Source organism: Chenopodium album, chromosome 4 (assembly GCF_948465745.1).
Source record: "Chenopodium album chromosome 4, dcCheAlbu1.1, whole genome shotgun sequence".
Lineage (NCBI taxonomy): Eukaryota > Viridiplantae > Streptophyta > Magnoliopsida > Caryophyllales > Amaranthaceae > Chenopodium > Chenopodium album.
In genome coordinates, this window is record NC_137837.1 from 78,157,068 (window position 1) to 78,173,201 (window position 16,134).

At 32.1% G+C, this 16,134-nt stretch overlaps 1 protein-coding gene across 1 annotated transcript; it reads left to right on the forward strand.

Annotated features, from left to right (window-relative positions):
• On the forward strand, window positions 1-4,892 carry LOC145628268 (mannose/glucose-specific lectin-like). The gene is made up of 7 exons (XM_081680566.1): window positions 1-15; window positions 172-360; window positions 599-841; window positions 1,679-1,891; window positions 2,012-2,275; window positions 4,339-4,572; window positions 4,884-4,892. Exons 1-7 carry the CDS (start codon window positions 1-3, stop codon window positions 4,890-4,892), a joined length of 1,167 nt encoding a protein of 388 aa, XP_081536692.1.
• The last annotated feature ends 11,242 nt before the right edge of the window (window positions 4,893-16,134 follow it).

Genomic DNA, 16,134 nt, shown 5'->3' on the forward strand with positions numbered 1-16,134 from the left:
ATGGCTCAAATTCAGGTTCGTATGCTTTTACTTTATTTTTTGTCTGTCTTATTAATTCATTTCATCATTTTGCATCGATTTGCGAAACAGGAACATCATTATGAAACGGAGGGAGTACTAACACAAATAGCTATAAACTTTTTTTATTTTTTGTTTAAATTATTTTTGCAGAATTACGGACCATATGGTGACGAGGGCGCTGTACAAAACTTTTCGTTGATGCTCGAAGGATCTGAGAGGATCACGGAAGTAGTAGTAAGGTCGGGGTTCATCGTGGATGCGATCGGGCTCACCATAACTGACGCCAATGGTCAATCCGATACCACCAAGTTTGGCGGCAATGGCGGACAGGAATACAAGGTCACATACCGTACCTATGCATCTTGCGCATAGATCAATTTAGATAAACATTCAATTAAGCTTATTACTATTATAACTTATGTTTCAAATTATTTGAACCGATTTGGCATAAAGAGTGGGAGTAGAAAATACGACGTTACAAATAATTTAAAACTAAAGTAATATTATTTTCTTTTCTTTTCGACTTTTCAATATATGATTATGATATATGGCTTTATTTGTTTTTGTTTTATAAAAGATCAAGCTCCAAATTGGAGAGTACATAACTGGAATAAGTGGGAAGGCTAAGGATTCATTCATATCCCAAATGAGGATACATACTACTTTGCATCCTCGTGGACACGGGCCGTATGGAACTGATCAACTTAAGGGAGGTTGCGAATTCAAATCTGCTATGCCATTACCACAAAATGACCGTATTGTCGGATTCTTTGGAACTGCTTATGACAACCTTGTTTCCATCGGACTCTATGCTGAAAAGGTAACATTTTAGCTACAATACTTTTACTTCTTTGTACCTGAAAATGGTATAGTGTTCGATTGAAATATTAATACTGATCTATATGTTTGAATGATTATTCAGTTTATGATTGATTTATTTTACTTCAAATAAGTAATTAAGTATGAGTATATTTAAGTTCAAAAAAAAAAAAAAAAAAAAAAAGTATGAGTATATTTCTTTATTTTTGGTACAAAATTGTAATTATGAGATCAATTTAACCAAAAGTTTAAGCTTATAGTTATCCTAGAATCGGTTTGTATACCCTATCCTGCCCTTCACATGAGAGCCCTTACTTTGAGCTTGAAATGTGAACGCGGCATGGGCTCCTCATACGCAGCGCAAAATATTCCACTTGAAAGTAGGGGATGAATGAGATTTGAACTTGTGACTTTTGTATCACGCTAGATCTTGATACCAACATGTTAAAGGACTGACACAAAAGCTTTTAGTTTCATTTATGTAATTTTTATTTATGTTATAATTTCAAGAACAAAATTTCAAAAATTACATTTGTATTGTAGATACTATAAGACTAATTGTGTCCATATTATAAAGTAAAAAAAAAAAAAAAAGAATCAATCATTATGTTTTATCATTGAAATATTACGATAGTCATATTTTAAACGACCACTTTACGCCTAATATAAGTCTAATATATGATACCATTCTTCATAATTTATAGTGATCGAGTACATGTTAAGTTATAACTTTACTAGTCCGTTCAAAAAAAAAAAAAAAACAAAAACAAAAACTTTACTAGTCTTTATTATGCCAAAATAAATGCATGAAATATTTTTACTTATTTTCATTTGGCAGAAAAACCCGCAAAAATGGGTGATTAAGAAGTGCGGACCTTATGGTTCTCAATGTGCTGAAAATTATAGCTTTAAACTTGAAGAAAGTGAAAGCATCAAAGAAGTGATAATAAGGCATGGGTTTATCGTGGACGCGATTGGGTTTGTTGTTGCTAAGCCAAATGGATGCACCTACACCAAGGTATTTGGTGGCAATGGAGGAAATGAATCCAAGGTAAATGCAAACTATTAAAATCTTCATGTTTATTACTAAGCTAGTACAAAAAATTACTTATTTAAGTATTTTATTTTTCTTTTCTCAACCCTAATGTTTTATTTGTATGCATTTACATAGATTGTACTTAGGTGTGGTGAAAATATTACTCATATTAGCGGCACCTATGGAAACTACAATTATCTAGGTAATAATTGTGTGATTGCGACAATGAAAATCCACACAAATTTATGTCCAAATGGATATGGACCATATGGAAAGGGTATGGCTATCGAAGGTTGTGCACTCGATTTTGCATCGCCACTCCTTGACGGCCCTATGGTCGGAGTGTTTGGAAGGCACTGCATCTATCTCGAGTCTCTTGGAATTTTCTACAAAAAGCTGGTAAGACATATATAAACTATTAGGATATGGTAATCAAATTTGACATTAATTATTACCTCCGTTTCATATATTTGCAACGATTTGACATAAAGTAGAGAGGAAAAATGTCTGATCGTTGCAAATAATATGAAACGAAGGTAGTATATCCCTAGTTTATTTTTATATAATTAACGCTTTATTTCCTATAAAAAAATAAAAACCGACGCTTTATTAATTAATTTCCATGTCCATTTGATCAGGAATAATCATGCTCTAAATTATGGTTGTGAAGAGATCAGATTGGCTTCATAGCTAGCTATTCCAGCAAAGTTACGGTTGTTATGTATTTCTACGACAGTCATCTATATTGACTATATTTAACTTTCAAATAAGCCAATAAATACTACCTCCGTTAGATATTATTTGCAACAATTAGATATATTTCCTCTCTACTTTATGTCAAATCGTTGCAAATAATATGTAACGGATGTAGTATATACTTTGTATCTACAAAGGGGCCTTTCGACCATCCTATATATTGTAATCATATAATTAATATAATGGAGTGTTGTAACGCTGTTTCTTGATTTATAATATATTATTGTCTTATTGGTGTCTTCTTTACTATCCTTTCATTTGCATTTATAAATACTACATTCGTTAATTGTTATGTGCAATTAACTTTGGGTATTATTTGTGAGATATAAAATATTTGTGAGATATAAAATATTTGTGAGATATAAAATATTTGTGAGATATAAAATATTTCAAAGTTGCTTATAATTGTTATGTGCAACTTTGGGGCATTATCTGTTATGTTGTTTGTTTCTTTATCCAAAAGCATCAAAGTATCATCTTTATACCTAAATATGCAACAAAATACTAGCAATCCCGTGAAGCTTAGGATATGTTTTTGTCAAACATAAGTATGTTCTTTTTCAAACTCGGTATGCTTTTTATCAAACAACCTTATGTTCTATGGTGCACCCGGGTGTACTATCTTATTTTCACTAAAATTGTTGTCGGCATGCACTTCATTCGTCTATAATTTGTTAAAAATTCTAATATAGTCGTCGACTACGGGCTATTATCTTCGACTACGCTAAGAGATTAAATATGAACCGTTGATCGATATGTTTTTTTTATCTAATCCTAGCCATCCAATTCAACACCTATGCTGCACAGTCATCAAGAGCTTGTTGGGTTAATAGATAATTCTTTTTACACACATGTTTTTATTTTTTTAATAAAATAAAAAAATTGCAGATTTTAATTTAAATATACGTATTTTTCACCAAATACCACTGAGTTAAAGCTTAATTCACCATATACCATAGAAAACTTTCTAATACACCATATAACCTTCAATTTTACGAAAATTTCACAACTTTCCCTTTCCGTTAACTCAGTTAGTCATTAACGTTAATTGTGCCACATGGCAGCTTATAATTGGTTCTTATTAATATTCTTTATTTAATTAACTAACTTTAGAGAAATTATTTAAAAAAAAATTTTTAAAAAAAAACACCACCACCTTAGCCACCGCCGCCACCAGCCTAGCCCTAACCCTACCCCCAGCTGGCCGGCGATCGTCCCCCCTCCCCGCCGGTGAAATTCCCGACCCCAGCCACCTTTCCCTCCGGAATTCCCAGCCACCACCTGCGAGTATCTGTATCCCTCTCGAATTCCTAAGCACCACCTACGAATTCCACTTTCCCTCCCGAAATCTCCAGCCACCACCTTCGCGCGGCAGCCTAAATCCACTCCCACACGTCGCCGCCGCCCAACTTGCCGAAAACCACCACCTCGAAACCCTAAACACCAAAATCAAAACCCTAAGGTTCGTTTGGCATCACTGTGGTTTTCTGTTTTTTGGTTTTTTGTATTTTAAAAGTATGTTATATATGTCACATAATGAATCAAAAAATATTTAAACTTATTAAAATCATGATAATTTTGAAAACTGACAACAGAAAAGTGGAAACACCTTTTTCTTGTTTCCTGTTTTTGGTTTTTAGTTTTAAAAAAACAGGAAACTGAAAACTAAAAATGATGCCAAACAAACCCCTAGATTTTGGTTTTAGGATTTCGACATACGTGGTGGTTTAGTTTGGGGTGGAAATGGCACCAATAGGGGCGAAATTGATTCGTCGGCGCGGGGGAGTGGTTTGGGCGCTGACCGGTGGTTAGCGAAGGGTTCTTCGAGGGAGATGGGCTGCTTCGCGACCGGTGATTCGATTGTTCTTCTAGGATTTCGCCGGTGGTTCAAGAGAAAGGGAGTACGGCGGCCCGACGGGGGTATTCTCGTCGAATTTCAGGTCAGTGCGGGGGTTGTGGTCGGAATTCGGCGCCAGCGCAAGGGTTATGGTCGAGTTTTTCGCCGACCGGTGGTGGCTGGCTGGGTGGAGGGACGTGGGTGGCTGGAGGGACGGTGGTGGCTGGCTGGAGGGACGTGGGTGGCTGGGTTTTTTTCTTTTTTTTTATTTTTTTTAATTAAAATTATATAATTATTTTAAAATTAAGTAATTTAAAAGGGAACCAATCATATGTTGCCACGTGGCCTTATTAGCCTTAATGACTAACGGTGTTAACGTCTGTTAGTCATTAATGGCATGTTGTGACATTTTAGTTAAACTGAAGGTTATACGGTGTATTAGAAAGTTTTCTGTGGTATATGGTGAATTAAGCTTTAACTCAGTGGTATTTGGTGAAAAATCCGTTAAATATATGATCTTGAACCTTGAATCATCTTTCACATTGAAATTGGACTTGATCTTCAACCTATGTCATCTTCATCCCTAAACATTATTCCATCTTAAACCAAAAATTTATTTCGATGATTTTGTCAACCTAACTACAGTATATAATTATTTATATTTTTCAATTCATCAATTGTAGAAATAATTAATTTATTCATCACTTATAGTAATGTGATTCTAGATTAAAATAAACTTCAAAGTTCTAGTTTTTGAGAAATAATTCAATCGAGTTGCAATAATATATTTGGAGATTCGAATAACATTTTTTTCAGTATTCATTAAAGTGATTTTGTGATCAATTTTGATCTAATTCAATGATTATCTTGTTCAATGTTGAACATACATATAATGCCATTGTTGAATATTGAAAATGCATAAGGTTGAAGATGACTAATATTTTTATAAATTTTTCTTTACAAAAAAACCATTGATTAGGTTTTTTTTTGGGAAACAAATTATTATAATCTATTGATTATGGGGCCTTTTTTGGGGGAAATATATTATAAGATATTTTCTTAAATCTAACTGATACATTTATGTTAATAAATAAATTCCAAATTCGATAATATATTCTTATTCTTAAATATTGCAACTCTGTCATATACATATACATATATATATATATATATATATATATATATATATATATATATATATATATATATATATATATATATATATATATATATATATATATATATATATAATACTATGGATATTAATCCAACCTTTTAGGGAGTATCATACATACATAAAATTTCTTCCATACATACATAAAAAGGCCCATCAAGTGATTGACATTTTTTTTTTGATGAGGCAAACTCTTTAATAATATCATGTATATATATAAAATTATTTGTATATGTTGATCCTCCGTTGCATAATTTTTAATTTAAATACAAAAATTTGGCAAAAATTAATCCTTTAATTTTAAATGTTATATTAAGATATTGTAACAAATATATTCACACACAAAAAAAAAAGATACTGTAACAAATTATAAAGATAATTAACGATAGAATTAGTTAAAAAAAAATCACCATGATTTAAGAAAAAGTGGATTTGTCTAAAAAAAAAAAAAGGAAAAGTGGAAAACTGTAGGTTTCAATATTTTTGTTATTTTTTTTATAATACAATTGTATTTTTGTTTCTTTTAACCACTTGATTATTTATTATTTGAGATTTTTTTTTGAAGTAAATCATTTCATCAATAAAAAGCCATCCGACATCTACAAATGAAATCTAAATTAACAAATACATAAATTGAATCAAATTAGGGTTTCCTTTATCAAAGCTACGATCGTTGAAAAGATCTTGCACTGTGGTACATCTCTCGCACACATCGCTGGAATATACAACCTTTTCGGATAGACAGTCTAACGATTTGTTGTATCTGTAAGGATGATTCTCATCTGATTTGCCTAAACGCATTTGAAAACTTGACAACCGTTGTGATCCCGAACAAATCTTTACCAAAGAACTGACAATAGGGCCAAAGATGATTACCTTTTTGATGAACCCTAACACACAAACAAACCTTAAACGTAAATAAACAACTAAACTAACAAAAACCAACGACTCCACTATAGGGAGACACTCCACCATAGGGAGATGGACAAATATCTACACTACTTGTGTATATTTATTGAAACCTAAAATGCAAAATTAAATAAAATTAAGGGAAAATGGTCGGAAATAGTCTAATTTCCGATGAAATTAGACTATTTCCGGCCTAAACGGCCAAGATTTTGGAGAAACCCTAGAAGAGAGGAGGAGAGAAGAGGTGTGATTAGGTATTTATTATTTGAGATAATGCCTACTATTCTATTACAATATGATATAATATGCACAAATGCAAATAATTCAATCTTCCAAATATTATTTTTAAATTAAAAAAAAAAATCATCTAATACTTGAGACACAAAGTCTTATATGTGGTTGGCCACATCGTATAGCAACGGTTACCTTGTTAATATAATAGAGGTTACTTCGTCAGTGTTATAGGGTTACTCGATTAATGTTATAGGGGTTACACAGTTAGTATTACAGGGGTTACTTGGTCAGTGTTATATGAGTTAATTTGTTCTTTTATATGTGGTCACACGGTGTGGCTAGCCACACACAAAACTGGTCGTACTAGAGAAGTACCTTCTTTGTATATAATCACGCCATTGTAAATGTCTCTTTTCTTACCGTTTTGCGTTTGTTATTTTCTCCCCCAATTACCCTACTTACACAAGTATTTTTATTATTTCTTAATCCTATTAACAATTAGTTAGAATAAGATGAAATAGACACACCCTCGTCAACCCTTATCTTATTTTATTTCATGTATATTCATTGATTTTCAAGAAAGATGCTATCTCTATTATGTAAGATAACTTTGATTTCCCTATTAAAAAAAAACAAAACAAAACAAAACTCAATAATTTTGATTATATTACATTACTTGTATAAATAAATTATGCTTCACATAGAATACTTATTAGTTATTACTATGAAGATAATAAAATAGTTTAGTTAGTTAAAGTCTCAAACGGTGATAGCCAAAAAACCCTAAGATCAATTCAATCTCATCTACATCGATCATTATCATTGTGGCTCTCTTTACACCAAAAAAAAAAGTTTATAATGTGCTAATTATGTCATTGTTTTGTGACACACAACTATATTTTAAGTGCACCTAAAAGTAACATCAGACTTTTGTTTAATCGAATTATTCTTAGGCTTTAATCATCATACTTATTATATTTAGAGTCCCTACAAATAATATTTAAAGGTTATTATTATTAATGAAGACAGTGTCAATTCAAATAAGTACGAGTATTATAGAGTCTCAATAAAGAATATTTCGAGGTTATTATATCAAATTAGGTAGCCGCAATTTTTATTTTTTTTTTAATTAAGTATTACAGAGTCCCAATAAAGAATATTTGAAGGTTATTATATTTAATTTAGGCAGTGCCAATTAAGTATTATACAATCATAATAAAGAATATTTGAAGGTATTATAATAAAATTAGGCAGTCCCAATTAAGTTTTATAGAATCCCAATAAAGAATATTTCGAGGCTATTATAATCAAATTAGACTGTCCTAATTAAGTATTATAGAATCCCAATAAAGATTATTTCTAGGCTATTATAATTAAATTAGGTAGTCCTAATTAAGTATTATATAAATAATATTTGGAGGTATTATAATCAAATTAGGCAAACCCAATTAAGTATTATAGAATCCTAATAAATAATATTTAATTTCGAGGTTATTACAATCAATTTAGGCAACCCCAATTAAGTATTATAGAGTCCCAATAAAGAATATTTGGAGGTATATATTGTAATCAAATTAGGCATTCTCAATTAAGTATTATAGAGTCCCAATAAAGAATATTTGAATTTTACTATAATCAAATTAGGCAGTCCAAATTAAGTATTATAGAGTCCTAAATTATAATCAAATTAGGAAGTTTTAATTAAGTATTTTAAAGTCACAATAAAGAATATTTCGAGGCTATTATAATAAAATTAGGCAGTCCTAATTAAATATTATAGAGTCCCAATAAATAATATTTGTAGGTATTATAATCAAATTAGGCAATCCCAATTAAGTATTATAGAATCCAATCAATTACATATGAATGTTACTACAATCAAATTAGGCAGTCCCAATTAAGAATTATAGAGTCCTAATAACGAATATTTAGAGGTATTATAATCAAATTAGGAAGTTTTAATTAAGTATTATAAAGTCAAAATAAAGAATATTTAATTTGATTAAATTACAAAATAGTCTAATTTTTCTTTTTGTTAAAAAGAAGGCACTCATTAGTCCTAATTAAGTACCTAACCTGTTGTTGACCTGACTCGATTTCAAATCACCTTAAATTCAATTTAGACCACCTTATTAATACGGAAAATACAAGTTTATCTGCCGGATAAACAAAATTTTGTTAATCTGGTGGCAATTCTGTAAATAAATTGAAAAAGCGTGGTCATTTGTTCAGTACTTTTGGTGAGGTGTCCAATTACTGTTTGCAACTTGCTTTTACTGTTTGATGGGGAAATTACACATGTACCCCTCAACTAGTATATAAATAGACGCATGTACCCCTCCACTGCTACTTGAAAATACGATTATACCCCCAGATAAAAAAAATATTTATCTGGGGAATTAACTGGGTACAACTCTTATTAATACATAGTTATAAACTTACATACTTATTTCTAAATTAATGTCTTTTTGACTCAAAATTTAATTTCAATCTAATTTTTTGATTCAAAAAGACATGAAAACATAAAAAATAAAGCAAGCAAACAACGATCAACTACCCCTTATTTTAAGGAACCTATGTTCATCCTAACTTAAATAATTATACTTGACTTGCATAAAAAAAAATGTAAAAAAATCAATATTTTAGAGATCCCAAAATGTATAAGTAATTCTAATTTAAAATATTAACAGAATATTTAACCCTTTGTTTAGAGTAAATTGAATAATGGTTAAAGAATCAAATATAATGCCATTGATAAACAATAACAAGGTTCAATTAAAACTCATCTTTCCTTTATACAGGAATATGAATATTTCAAAATCTAAATACTGTTAGATTATGTGAATAATCTTGTATATATTTAGTTTGTATTTTACTAATATAACCTTAGTCCTAACCCTAATATACTTTCTATATATATTCTTAATTATTCAATGAGAAAGGCACGTCAAATATTCTCATATTCTCTCATGGTATCACGAGTCTAGGTTTTTCGATCTGAAACGAACCCTAACTCTCTTCCGCTCATTTCTTCTTCTTCCTTTCTTCACCAATGGCCGATTCTAGCAAGGTACATCCGGCCACTCTTGTTAACAACATCAAGGCATGTATTCCGGTCACTCTGGATTACAAGGGCACGCATTACAACCTCTAGAAAATTCTCTTTCAACTTCACTGTCGCGCAAATATGGTCATTAACCTTATTATTCCTCCTCCAGTTGATCCCTCTACGAAGAAAACCGATCCCTCTGCTGTAGTAGTTTTGGCTTTCTTGCAACGCCTTGATGATATTTTCCGTCAATGGATATATGGGACAATATCCATTGACCTACTAAACACCATAGCCGACCCCGATGACACGGTTGTCGACGCTTGGAGAAAATTGGAGAATTTCTTCCTTAATAACAAGTCTGCTCGTGCTATGGCCCTTGATGCGCAATTTACACCAAACTTGATCAATTTGATGGTGTTAAACCATATTGCTCGCATCTAAAAACCCTTGCGGATAGTCTGAAGAACGTCGGAGATACGGTTTCCGATCATCGAATGGCTCTACAATTATTGAAAGGGCTCACGTATGAATACAAGCCGTTCCGTACCTCTATTAGACACCTTGACCCGCTGCCTTCTTTTGATGCCTTGCGTTCCATGCTTGAATTGGAGGAGCAAGGGAACACATCTGACATCCCTGATTCCGGTGAAGAGGCTCTTCTTTCTCAATCCTCACCACACGCATCTTTCTTACAACAGGGGAAGGCAAATATCGCGACTGATTCTGTTCGTGGTGGTGCGCAACCTGCTCGCGCTGGCTGGAAAAATAAGGGAAAGGGTGGTAAAAAGGGCGACGCTGGTTCTGGTGGCCGGAGCAACCAGTCGCCGCAGCAAGCCGTGCAGCAGCAACAATTCCCGTAACAGCAGCAAATGGGGCAGCAACCTGGTTGGATGTACCCTCCTCAATGGGCCTATTGGAACCAACCGTGGGCCACTCCACCATGCCCCTACCCCTCCCAAGGCCCAGGTCCAATGCAATGGACTACTTGACCTACACAACCCTCTCAACAGGCCGGTCTTCTTGGCCCTCGACCGCAGCAAGCTTACTACATGTCTGGCCCTCCTTCTTCGGCTTCGGGTTACATGCCCACAAACATAGAGCAAGATATGACACCATGTCTTTAGCCGACCTAAACTATTATATGGATACCGGTGTCATATCTCATATGACGAATTCTCAAGGTAACTTGTCATCTTATTCTCATTTGAGCAAATACTAATAATAATGCAATTATTATTGTTGGTAATGGTAGCAAAAATCCAATTAAAGGTTATGGTCATACTTCCCTCCACCAAAACACACTTCAGCTCAAAAATGTCCTTCATATCCCAAATATTGTTAAAAATCTTATTTCTGTTAAGAAATTCACAATCGATAACAATGTTTCAATTGAGTTTGATCCTTTAAGGTTTTCTGTGAAGGATTTGCAGACGGGGAGCAAAATAGTGAGATGTAATAGCAGTGGCGATCTCTATCCTTTCTTCACAGATTGTCAAGTCATTTCCTCTTCCATTCCGTCAGCTTTTGCAATTGTGTCTCCTAGTGTGTGGCATTCCCGTTAAAGTCATCCGGGAAATGCAATTCTCAGTTCTTTGCGTAGTAGTAGTCTTATCAATTGTACTAAGGCTTTGAAACATTCTTGTCATTCTTGCCCTTTGGGTAAATTAATAAAGTCGTCTTTTTATGACTATAATAATAAATTACAATATTACATGACGAATAATAATAATAATAATAATAATAATAATAATAATAATAATAATAATAATAATAATAATAATAACAATAACAACAACAACAACAACAACAACAACAACAACAACAACAACAACAACAACAACAACAACAACAACAACAACAACAACAACAACAACAACAACAACAATAATAATAATAACAATAACAATAATAACAATAACAACAACAACAACAACAACAACAACAACAACAACAACAACAACAACAACAACAACAACAACAACAACAACAACAACAACAACAACAACAACAACAACAACAACAACAACAACAACAACAACAACAACAACAACAACAACAACAACAACAACAACAACAACAACAACAACAACAACAACAACAACAACAACAACAACAACAACAACAACAACAACAACAACAACAACAACAACAACAATAATAATAATAATGATGATAATAATAATAATAATAATAATAATAATAATAATAATAATAATAATAATATGATGGTGGTATTAAAATTAAAATTAGAAGAATAAAATAATAATAAAAATTCAAATCAAATTAGAAAAAATAAGTTCAGATCAAATCAGATAAGAAAAAAATAAGTCCTGATTAGATCAAATAAAAAAAAAATTTCACATCAGATCGGATTAAAAAAAGTTATGATTAAATCAAATTTAAAAACAAATAAGTTCATATCAGATTAGAAAAGATTCAATGCATGGTTTCTACGCCCAAGTGTACTGAGCAAGGTACACCTGTAAAGTACATAGTGCTTACACATAAAGATCCGGTGCTTTTAAATCTTTGAGATGGAATGTAAAGAAAAAATAATTAGAGTGAAAAGAACATACCGTTAAAAGGTAAAGAACACATCACTTTTTTAGCATAGATTTTAAATAAGTAAAAGATAATTACGTTTTATCTATTTAGTTCGCGTCTTATGGAAAATCTTATTAAGAAAATCAGTTTCTGATAGTAATTTTTTTTTTCTTAAACATAAGTCAAGATTTAATTTTCAAATTTTAAAATTTCATTTTCAAAATTTTTTCATGCTAGTTAAAATTTAAATAATGTTCTTTTCATAATAATATCATGTTCATTATTTTTTTTTTCTTATATTCATTTTTAATTTGGTATGTCCATGCGTATAACTTGTAACATTCTTTGTATAATTTAACAATGTTCTTTTTCAATATGTACATTATTATATCATATAATGATATTTTTTGAATCTTCAAATGAATTATTTTAAATGTCCATGTCTTTTAATGATAAGTTTAATGTACTTGTTGTTCATTACATGATAGTATCATACATGATAGTATCATGTTCTTTATCAATAACATGGAGGTTCTTTCTTAATATTTTGGATGTTGTTTAAATCTAAATGTCCATGTTTGTCCCAAAAACTTCTCATTAACCTTCATAATCTTGATTACAAAAAAGAAATAAAAACATAATTATTAGATTTTCTAAATTAATATAACAAAATGTTAATTATAAAGTAAAAAGATTATATTTTATAATTAAAACCTAAAGAACATACTATAAAGTACTTCATATAATTAAAACCTAAAAAACATTTATAATCTACATATACCTTAAAGAACATAATTGGTAATGTAGAGAACATACGGTTCAAACTCAAAGAATATATATTAATCTGACCCAAAAATACATATTTCATTCCTTTTAAAAAAATAAATATGGATCAAACAATTAAAATAACATTCATTATATTTTGAAGAACATCAACTTTGACCTTTGAAAGTAACACAAATTTAGAAGAAAAAAAATGCAAATACTAAGCATTATTGAAAACTAGATACTTTCAATAACAAATTTGTTAACCATAATCAATGAACAGATATAAATCATCATCAAACAACCATCAAAATAATGAAATTTAAAAATAAAAATAAAATCTAAATTTACCTTTTAATTGGGTCGTCACGTACGAATTCCTCATGAATCTCACCTTCATTCTCAAAAACATCATTTTTATATACATCAAGAATAGATCTTCAGTCATAATTGTGATGAAATTCACCACGCACTATCATTTTTCTCTATGTAAATTTCTCTCTCTATAAAAAATTCTCTCTAGATCTCATAAATTAAATTATAGAAAATTGTTGAGATAAATATTTTGAATGCTATAAATATGGAAAAGAAATTAACAAATTCCTTCAATTAAGGAAGACATATTTGAAAACTGATTCCTAAAAAAAAAAAAAAACACAACTCAAAACTACTGCTGTAGTTTTTCATCCAAGTGTATCATGCTTGGTACACTTGGGTATATTATAAAATTTTCAGAAAAGATTACTCATGATCGGGCAATCCGTTTAGTAAGCGAGTTAATTAAGTTTGGATCAAGGATTTTCATCCCTTTTAATAAATGGGTTATGTTTGGGTTAAGAGTTTATCAACCCATTTAGTATCGACACATATAAGAATCCGACACAACACGACCCGTTTGACAGCCCTACCTAACTTTTGTACAAAGGTTGAAGTTATGGCCTGGTATACTCCAACTTGACGAGTTTGCCAGAAATTTAACAGTTATGAATGAAAATCCCCGTAAAAAAATGAATATAAATCATGTGATGCAAGGTTAACACAGTTAAACACAAGCTCGGCCGATATTAATTTGTTCACATCACGTGGGTTAAAAATGTAATACAAGTGAAAGGTTTAGCCAAGATTTTAGGAAAAGTTGAAACTAACAATCCCACCTTTGCCTTATCTACTCAAAACAATCTCACCTTTTTGAATTCCCACAATAATCCCCTCTTTAACCTCCATCTTCTTAAAACAAGCCTTTTACCGGTTTTTGAAATTGGTAACTTGTTTTAGAAGGTGACTTGCCACATTTCACCTTCTAATTGGTCCAATTTTAATTTTTTTTAATTTAAAAAAACAAAAATAATTTTCCCTTCCCACCTCCGATCCCCACCACCACATTCCCAGCTCCCCACCACCGCATCACAGCCCCCTCCCCTTTCCTAACCTCCCTATTCTGGTTTCACTGCCATCGTTACCCCACTTCAGCTATCCTACAACCCCTTGTAACATTGCACCGATCTTCGTTGTTTCCGTGGTCGAATTTCGTAAGTTGGATTTTAGGGTTTCGTGGAGGTGGTCGGATTTTAGGGTTTTATGGGTGGTCAGATTTTGCAAATCGTGAAGGTGGTCGAATTTTAGGGTTTCGTGGGTGGTCGGATTTTAGGATTCATGAAGGCGGTCGAATTTTAGGGTTTCGTGGGTGGTCAGATTTTGGGATTCGTGAAGGTGATCGAATTTAGGGATTTTGTGGTTGGGTTGGTCCGTTGGACCAAGCGGTGGTGTACATAGTGGAAGGGGTTTGCGTGGTGGGTCAGCTAAACCAGCCAGGTGGTGGTGTGGTTGGACGATGGTGCTGATAAGGTGGTTGCAGTGGTCGGTTTTCGGGTAAGGGGTGGTAGTAGGATTTAAGGGTTAGGGGGTTTTAGGGCTATGGGTGGTCGGGTTATAAGGGTTAGGGGGCTTCAAAGTGGTCGGGGGGAGGGGGGCTGGTGTGGTGGTGGCTATGGAAGGTTGTGTGGTGGTGGTTATAGAAAGGAGTTGGTATTGTGGTGACCGTACCATGGAAGACTTGAGGTTGAATAAGCTAAGAGAATTAAAAAAAAAAAAAAAAAAAAAAAAAAAACCTAATTAACAGATTATAGGTTAAAAGGCCTGTTGACAAATTAGGGAGAAGAGAGAGAATTGCTTGATTATTATTCATCGATAGGTACGCTCATAAGATAGGAAACAATATTCCTAAAGATGTACTTACATAACCATAAACTCTAAAGATATATTCCCAGAATAATATCTTAACATAAATATCCTAAATATATTATTCTCTGAATGATATCTACGGAAAATATATCATACATATATTTTCCGAAATCTCATATCTCTAACACCCTCCCGCAATCGTAACGGCAATAACACGAACGTTGCGATTGGAAATTCTTCAATTTGTTGAAGTCGAGATGCACACTCTTGTGATGTCGCCTTCAATTTTTTGTTTCTTCTTTTTCAACTATGAGAACGTTCATCTTTTCGAACTCATTAGTCATCTATCAAACAGGAACGTCATTCTTTTCGAACCTGTAAATAACAATTTTTGGTTTTTCCAGAACAAAACCGAGCTCCAATCAAATATTAGTTTTTGCAGAGTAAACCACACTCAAATCTTTTATTGGTATTTCAGAGTAAACCATACTCTCATATCCAAATGAGCAAAATCATGCTCGAATCAACTCACAAACCTTGTCTCACAGCACAAGGAGAACCAAATATATCTTGTCTCACGACACAAGAGAGCCGATTTTTTTTAAATATTGCGTCAAGCATAACGCTATTTAATGTCTTCATCTCCAAAGATGTGTTATAGTGGAGGAAGTCCACCCACATACTCCCACAAAAAAAAATTCTCCCAAAAAAAATCACATACACATGTGATTAACGTGTATCAACCCAAAAAATAAAAATTTAAAGAGTATTAATATTGCATAGCGGAAACAAAATTTTGAATCCCA